At 37.7% G+C, this 8804-nt stretch overlaps 1 protein-coding gene across 1 annotated transcript in view; it reads right to left on the reverse strand.

Annotated features, from left to right (window-relative positions):
• Positions 1–8785, reverse strand: part of TRIP4 (thyroid hormone receptor interactor 4) — a 69356-nt gene extending 60571 nt beyond the window's left edge. Inside the window, exons 1-3 of the mRNA XM_047074961.1 lie at positions 8663–8785; positions 5190–5359; positions 3462–3595 (exon numbers count right to left, since the gene is read on the reverse strand). Of these exons, the coding sequence (XP_046930917.1) occupies positions 3462–3595; positions 5190–5359; positions 8663–8763 (405 nt within the window). The 5' untranslated portion in view covers positions 8764–8785. The remainder of the gene's footprint in view (positions 1–3461; positions 3596–5189; positions 5360–8662) is intronic.
• Between the last annotated feature and the right edge of the window lie 19 nt (positions 8786–8804).

Here is an 8804-nt window from a genome sequence, read left to right on the forward strand (position 1 = left end):
CCCTCATTCATTCATTCATTCATTTTTAAAGAAAAGACCTGGGGCCCCTGGGTGGCCCAGTTGGTTAAGCATTCGATCCTTGATTTCAGCCCAGTCATATCTCATGGATTTTGAGTTCAAGCTCCTAGTTGGGCTCTGCACTGACAGCACGGAGCCTGCTTAGGATTCTCTTTCCTTCTCTATCTGCCCCTCCCCTGCACACATGCTCGCTTGCTCTCTCTCTCTCTCTCTCTCAAAATAAATAAATAAATAAATAAACTTTAAAAAAAAAAGGAAAAAGAAAAGACCCGAAGCAAATATAAAAAATGTTATGAATTGGGGTACCTGGGTGGCACAGTCGGTTAAGCACCCGATTTTGGCTCAGATCATGATCTCACAGTTCACAAGTTCAAGCCCCATGTCAGGCTCTCTGCTGACAGCATGGAGCCTGTTTTGTATTCTCTGTATCCCTCTTTCTGCTCCTCCCCTGATCACACACTCTCTCTCTCAAAACTAAATAAACATTAAAAGAATTAAAAAAAAAAAAAAAGGAAATTCTGTCATATGCTACAACATAAATGAGCCTTGAGAACATTATGTTAAATGAAATAAGCCAGGCACAAAAAGACAAATACTGCGTGATTCCATTTAGATGTAAAGCAAATTCACAGAAACAGGAAGTAGAATGGTAGTTGACAGGGACTGGCAGCAAGAGAAATGGAGAGCTATTTAACTTGTACAGAGTTTCAGCTTTACAAGATGAAAAAGTTCTGGAGATCTATTGCACAATATGAAAATACTTTTAGCACTACTAAAGTATACATTTGAAAAACTAAGATGGTTAAAAAACTTATCAAATTGTATATCTTAAATATGTACAATTACATATGTATTTAATTACACCTCAATGAAGGTGGTTTTTAGGAAGGCTATTCTTGTTCATTGTAAAAAAGTAAAAAAAAAATAGAAAATATAGTATAAAGAGGAAAATAGAGTATAAAGCGGAAAAATTAAAACATTTATTGTCATAACACCTGAAGAAACACCATTTTTAACACTTTCCTTCAGTCTTTCTATGTGTGTGCATGTAAAAATGTTTGTGTGTGTACAGAGTAAGTTTTTTTTGTTTTTTGTGAGAGAGAGCGCACGCATGAGCAGGAAAGGTGAAGAGGGAGACAGAAAGAGAGAATCCCAAGCAGGCTCCACCCTCAGCTTGCAGCTGGACTCAGAGCTTGATCCCACCAACTGTGAGATCACGACCTAAGCTGAAATCAAGAGTTGACTACTCAACTAAGCCACCCAGGCGCTCCAAGTATTTTTTAAAGGCAAAAAATCAATTAAAAAAAACTTAAAAAGACCTTTTTTTAATGTTTTATTTATTTTTGAGAGAGAGAGCAGGAGCAGGAGAGGGGCAGAGAGAGAGGGAGACACAGAATTTGAAGCAGGCTTCAGGCTCCAAGCTGTCAGCACAGAACCCAATGTGGGGCTCAAACCCACTAACCATGAGATCACGACCTGAGCCGAATGAAGCCTGGAGCCTGCTTCAGATTCTCCCTCTCTCTCTGCCCTTCTGCCACTCATGCTGGCTCTCTCTGTCTCTCTCTCTAAAATAAGTAAACATTAAAAAAAATTTTTTTTAACACAAAAAAATCAAACCTACGTATTTCGTTCACACATTTGTCACTCAATATTTTATGACAAATGTTTTCCCAAATGATATATTCTGGTGAACAATTTTATTAGTTGAATGATATTCCATCAAATGAGGGAAGTATAATTTTAGTCTTTCTCTTACTGCTAAACAGATCAGTTCACATTTTCAATAGTTCTTTTGTGTGCAATTCTGATTACTTTCTTATATTAGATTTCTGAGTCATATTAACAAGTCAAAAAGATAGGAACATTTCTGGTTCTTGATGTATGCTACCAAACTGTTCCCCAAAGAGTTTAAACCAATTAACATTGCCACCAGTAGTGTACAGGGGCTCTTGTTTTAATACAACTTCACCATCACTGAGTATTCTATTTTTAAAATCTTTAGCAATTTAAAATTATAGGCGGGGCGCCTGGGTAGCTCATTGGGTTGAGTATATGACTTGGGCTCGGGTCATGATCTCATGGTTCCTAAGTCTGATCCTCACAATGGGCCCTGTGCTAATAGCTCAGAGCCTGCATTGGATTCTGTGTCTCCCTTTCTCTCTGCCCCTCCCCCACTTGTGCTCTGTCTCTTTCACAAAAATAAACATTAAAAAATTTTTTTTTAATTATAGGCAATACCTCAGGGATTTAATATGTGTTTATTGATTACTAGTGATCAATACAATCAATACACATTAATACACAAACTACCATGGTTTGCTTAGGACTTAGGAAAATCCCAGAATACTGGACTTACAGTGCTAAAACTGATAAAGTCCCAGGCAATTAGGGTGACAAACTGGTAAAGTTAAACATCTTTTAATGTGTATCGGTCATTTGTGTTTTTCTTTTGCTTACAAGGCTTCTTTGCTCATTTTATTCCACTTGGGAAAAGGCTTAAGTCTCTTTTTTTTTTCCCCTTGAACTTAACATTATTTTGCAAACACTTTTCCATGCTTTATTGCATGGTCATCACACTCAGAATTTTTTGATCACCTATCTGCCATCTCAGCATAATTAACTATTCCCTTATGCTGGGAAATTTAGTTTCTCAAATTTCCCTGATTATAAATATTTCTGCTTACCTCACAGGGCTATTTTGAGAGCCATGAGAGAATACGAAAAAAACTCTAAACACTAAATGATGATGACGATGGTGCAAGGGCAGATGGCTCAAAGTAGGAACACTCTTCTAATAACAGCTATAATCGTGCATTTTTTTATTAAAAACCCACACACACAAAATGCTGAAAATGAAGCCCTGGTGCACTTCATCAAATATTTTCCATTATATATATTATACATATATGTGTAAGATATATATATATATATGTATATATATGTAAGATATATATATATGTATATATGTATATCTTTCTCAATCTCATTTCTAACCAAGATGTCCTTACAATAATTATTTAACCAGGATGCCAGGGGCACCTGGGTGGCTCAGTCGGGTAGGCATCCAGCTTCAGCCCAGGTCATGATCCTGCACTTCATGGGTTCAAGCCCCACATCAGGCTCTGTGCTGACAGCTTGGAGCCTGGAGCCTGCTTCAGATTCTCTGTCTCCCTCTCTCTCTGCCCCTTCCCCGCATGCACTCTGTCTCTCTGTATCCCAAAAATAAATATATATTAAAAAAAATTTTTTTTTAAAAATCAGGCTGCCAAAAAAATCTACCATATAGAAAGTAATGTATCATCATCACTTTTTCTCCATAAAATTCATGCATTTGTTGAATAATTGCCACTCTAGAACAATTTGCACACTTTGCTCTCTAAAAGGTATCAGTCACTTCCTCTTTTTCATACAGCTAGGAAATGATTCATTCTATAAGCACTCACCTTGGCCAAATCAAAAGGTGTTTTGACCTCCGTGGTTGTGTCAGGTTCAGCAAATGCAGGAACTTCCTGTCTATTTCTGCCTTTCCTCCTACTCCTCTTTAGCTGGTCTCCTGATCTCTGCCCATCCAACATTTCTTTAAAAGAAAAAAAAAAATTATACATATATGTATATAGATTGATAATAATGGGATTCATTGGTGAACTGATAGGTAATAAACAGAAGGTGATGCTGAATATTTAGAGTGAAGATATGCAGTCAGGAAGGTTTTTACATTAGCTTTTCCTCTCAAACCAGAATTAAATATAAACCATAATTTTCTTTTTTTTTTTTTTTTAATTTTTTTTTTCAACGTTTTTATTTATTTTTGGGACAGAGAGAGACAGAGCATGAACGGGGGAGGGGCAGAGAGAGAGGGAGACACAGAATCGGAAACAGGCTCCAGACTCCGAGCCATCAGCCCAGAGCCTGACGCGGGGCTCAAACTCACGGACCGCGAGATCGTGACCTGGCTGAAGTCAGACGCTTAACCGACTGCGCCACCCAGGCGCCCCTAAACCATAATTTTCAAGATAGTCAGTGGTAAAGACTACTGGCTGGGATTAAGAAAGTAAATTAAAATCTGCTACTTTATTTTATTTTTAAAGTTTATTTATTTATTTGAGAGAGAAGAGAGGGAGGGAGGGACGGGCAAAGAGAGAGAAAGGGAGGGAAGGAGGGGGAGAGAGGGAAGAAGAGATAAAATTCCAAGCAGACTCCATGCTGTCAGTGCAGAGCCTAACATGGGGCTCAATCTCACAAACCATGAGATCGTGACCTGAGCCAAAGCCAAGAGTCAGATATTTAACTGGCTGAGCCACCCAGGTGACCCTAAAATCTGATATAGTTTAGACTATATAATAATAATGACTTAGATTATTTAGTTTGGTGTTTATCTTTCATATCTTTTAACTAAATAGTTACTTCTAAATGTTATTCATACTAAAGTTGGTCAACATTTACTTTCATCCAGGTATACAGGTAACTAAAATCTTTAAAAATTTTTTTCCCAATGTTTATTTGTTTTGAGAGAGACACAGAGAGTGAGTGGGGGAGGGGCAGACAGAGAGGAGACAGAATCCAAAGCAGGTTCCAGACTCTGAGCTGTCAGCACAGAGCCTGATGCAGGGTTCGAACTCAGGAACTGTGAGATCATGACCTGAATGGAAGTCGGATGCTTAACTGACTGAGACACCCAGGTACTCCTGAAAATTGTTTTTTTAAAACATGGATAAATTTTTCAAACTATTCTGAATCCACATTTTTATCTGCAAACAGGTATTCTTGTGATATTTTCTAAGTTGAAAAAGTCTCAACAAAACAGTATTGATTCCAGTTTGAGTAGAACTGAAAAATACGGATACATATGATTCTGCTTAAGTTAGCTGTGAGGAAATAGCAGTTGCAGAAAATATGAGGTTCTATAAACCAGCCCATTACTTAATTATATTAACTTACCATCTTTTTCTCTAAATTTTTTTTTTAATGTTTATTTATTTTTGAGAGAGAGACAGACAGACTAAAAGCAGGGGAGGGGCAGAGAGAGAGGGAGACACAGAATCTGAAGCAGCTCCAGGCTCTGAGCTGTCACCACAGAACCCAATGCAGGGCTTGAACTCAGGAACCATGAGATCATGCCCGAGCTGAAGTTAGACATTCAACCAACTGAGCCACCCAGGCGCCCCACTTACCATCTTTTTTGAAGGACTGCTGCAGAGCATCAGAACTCAACTCCTGATCATTCTTTTGCCATTTGGTTATAAGCTCCTCTATGAATTGACCTTTTTTGTCCTCGTTTCCCTGAAGGAGGTCAGTGACATATTCTCGTATCTCTTCAGCACTCTCAATTGACAAAACATACCTCAGGAAGCAAAAATAGAAGTTGTTGAAACAAGACTGCTTATACTATGTCTTTCAATAATCACAACATAAACTGACGTAGTACAAACTATTCATTAATCCATTAAAGTGTTTACGATTTTTTTAAATGTTTTATTTATTTTGCGGGGGGGAGAGAGACAGACACACACACACACACACACACACACACACACACAGAGTAAGTGGGGGAGGGGCAGAGAGAGAGGGAGACACAGAATCCCCAAAGCAGGCTCTAGGCTGTCATCACAGAGCCCGACACAGGGCTCAAACCCATGAACTGTGAGATCACGACCTGAGCCAAAGTCAGATGCTCAACCGACTGAGCTACTGAAGTGTTTACTTTAAGCCAAATTCTATGCTAGGTGCTAGGGATATAAGTTTGATTAGACAAAGATCCTGACCACACCTTGTTCATAATAAAACCTTTATGTAACCCTCTTGTTGGAAGAATTAAATTACTGTTTTGAAGATAGGCTTGTGGAGCTGTCCTTAACATAGGAATACTTCCTATAACTACATATCTGCAGTCATATTTTCCGAGGAATACAAATCACTTAATCTCTATATTATAAAACCTAAAATTTCTTTTGCTAAAAATATGAGTACATAGAACAATCTAAACAGTTGTTGATTTAATATTCTCAAAAATTATGTATCAAGATTGGTATCACATCGTAATGAGCAGATCTATTTTAAGGAAATGTTATAAAGGTTCCTAAAAGTGAAATGGGGTAACAGTTCAAGTCAGTACAACTTGTTTAAAAATTGACAGGCCAATATATTTGAAGTGCCTTAAAAATAATCTGGTAATTCCATTTATAAGACTTTATAAGACATAAGAGACAGGAAATTTTATGCAAAAGTTAACTGCCTCACTGTTTGAATTAATGAAAAACTAGAAGCTATTTAAAACATCTATTGATGGAAAAGGGACTAATGAATTCAAGTTTCTGGACTTTCAAAAATGTAATATGCTACCACTAAATGTGAAAGTTCTGAATAATTATTATTCTGAGAAAATGCCCTCCTATAATGGTAAATGAAATAATAGGATAGAGTGCAGAGCATATGATTCCATTTGCTATAAAAGCAATGTGTATACACATACACATGTGTAGAAAAAAGGCCAGAGCTTATACCCCCAAATAATTACCACTATGGTCAATTAACAAGAGTTTATTTTTCTTTTCTTTTTTCCCCTATGTTTTGAAAATGTATTACAATATGCATAAGAAAAAAACAGGAAGAGTGAAACAATGATAATCTCTGGATTGTGGTATTATGGTTAATTTTGGTTTCCTTCTTTATCTTTTTTCTGATTTTTTAAGATTTCTACAGTGACTATGTTACACCATTAGAAAAGAATTTTAAAAAATAACTTGTAAATTAAGATATCAGACCATGAAAGCATTATAAGATCTGAATAAATTATAATTCAGATATACTGGTATGGGATATAAGAAAAATTATAATAATGCTGTATCATTAAAAAAAAATCATGAGATTTTTGCCATCACCAGTAGCATATGTACTAGGTTATTTTCTTAATGTGGTGGGTGCATTTGCAGTGCTATGATCTATAGGTGAATAAACCTGTGCCATTGGGCATCATTAAGAGCATTTTCTAATCCATCACAGATTAAAAAAGAAAAGACCACTGTTTTTCAGGACTTTTACAGTTTAATCAACTTGATCCCCAAAGTTAGCATCCCATCAAAAGATTAATTGCTATTGAGTTCTTACAAAAGGATGGCAAGAAACCTCAGGGGATCATTTAACTCTGGTATTCAAATTACCAGGGAAGGATTTATGGAGTTCCAGTAACATTTGAATAAATGTCATTTTAACTATTTAACAAAGTAAAATAAGGAACAACATACATCTAAATGTGTTATATAACAAATCTTTCAAAACAGAATCATCCAAAACATGAGCTAATGCAGATTGTAGAACAGTTTATTTTGCTAAACCTGTGTACAAATCTTAATGTTCCATAAGTGAATCACTGATTAGGAAGTTAACAGTTCTGTGCTGTCTGTAAAAATTCAGGCCATTCATGCCAAATTGTTCAAGTTAGCACACTAGTATAGTACACCTGAGTAATTCTCAGTAAAATGCCAGGCAAGACACAGCAAATGTACACAAAAATGCTTTCAACATGGCATCATAGCCTGCTGTGCCATAACTATAAAAACCTAGTAAGTGAAATGAGTTCAAATAGTATTATATTATTGGTAGCCAAGAAGTGGCTGTGCTGACAGCACCGAGCCAGCACAAATTGTCTCTCTCCCTCTCTTTTTGCTCCTCCTTCCCTCTCTCTCAAAATAAGTAAATAAACTTAAAAAGAAAAAAAAAAAACTTTCAGGTTCCTTGATCAATCCGAACTATTAAAGAAGTTTCCCCCTCTGCCTGAACACTGCACTTCCACCTACCCACCCTTTAGTTTTCAGGTGAAAGTGATTCCTTGAAGTAAACCTTTCAAGTTTCTCAAATCTTAGTGGGAATCCTTTACTCCGTGCTCCCACAACACCCTACATTTTCCCCAGTCAGCACTCCTCAACCACGCGGAACCCAATGGTCTCAAGAGCCTTTATGGCCACAGCATGTTATGCAGCAGAGCAACAAATATGTTAAATCAATTGAAAGAAAAAATACTAAATTATGTCACGATCTCCATTTTATAGGAATCAAAGTATTAAAGATAAACTCTGCTCAGTATTCAGTTTACACATGAGAAAATTAAGGTACAGAGAGGAAAATTAGGTAGCCCAATATTAAAAAAAAAAAAAAAAAAGTTGCCCAAGATTCCAAAAGTGGTAAATGACAACAGAAAATAGAACCTGGGACTCCTCAGTCAGGAGCTATTTGCACCTTACTTCAGCCGCCTCCATTTAAAGTCCAGGTCCTATTTAATATTAAACACCACGCAGATCGGGCGAACTCAAATGCTCAGAGTAAGGAATTTTTGCAAAGATAATTTGGCTTGGCCCTTCTCTGCAGAATCTATCAGGAAATTGGCTCCAGGGACAGTCTTACAGGTTTAGTTATCAGAGATCTGGAGTTTTCCTAAAAAAAAAAAAGGCCCCACCGACCGACTGTGGAGCCTGACACCCTGTCCCAGAAGCTGCAGTGTAAAGCCGGAGGTCAAATTCGGCGCGTAGAGTCCCACAGCAGCCCTTCTATATTTCTTCACTCTCATCAACTTTTTAGTCTTCCCCTCTTCCCCTTTCAGCCAGTGCACATCCCAGAGGTCCTTCCCGCCTCAGACCCCAACCAGTCTCACTGCATGATCTCCTCGCTGACATCCAGGCCGAAAGTTTTCCTTAACTGCTGGGTACACCAGCCCACCAGCTGCTCCCGGGACACCGCCCCAGCCACCGCCATTTTTCCCAGCCGGAACCAGCTGGGCTCCAACAGCCCTAAGT

This window comes from Lynx rufus, unplaced genomic scaffold, assembly GCF_022079265.1.
Source record: "Lynx rufus isolate CCGP_SWC_20201006 ecotype Redwood Valley unplaced genomic scaffold, mLynRuf1.p SCAF_13, whole genome shotgun sequence".
NCBI classification, from domain to species: Eukaryota; Metazoa; Chordata; class Mammalia; order Carnivora; family Felidae; genus Lynx; species Lynx rufus.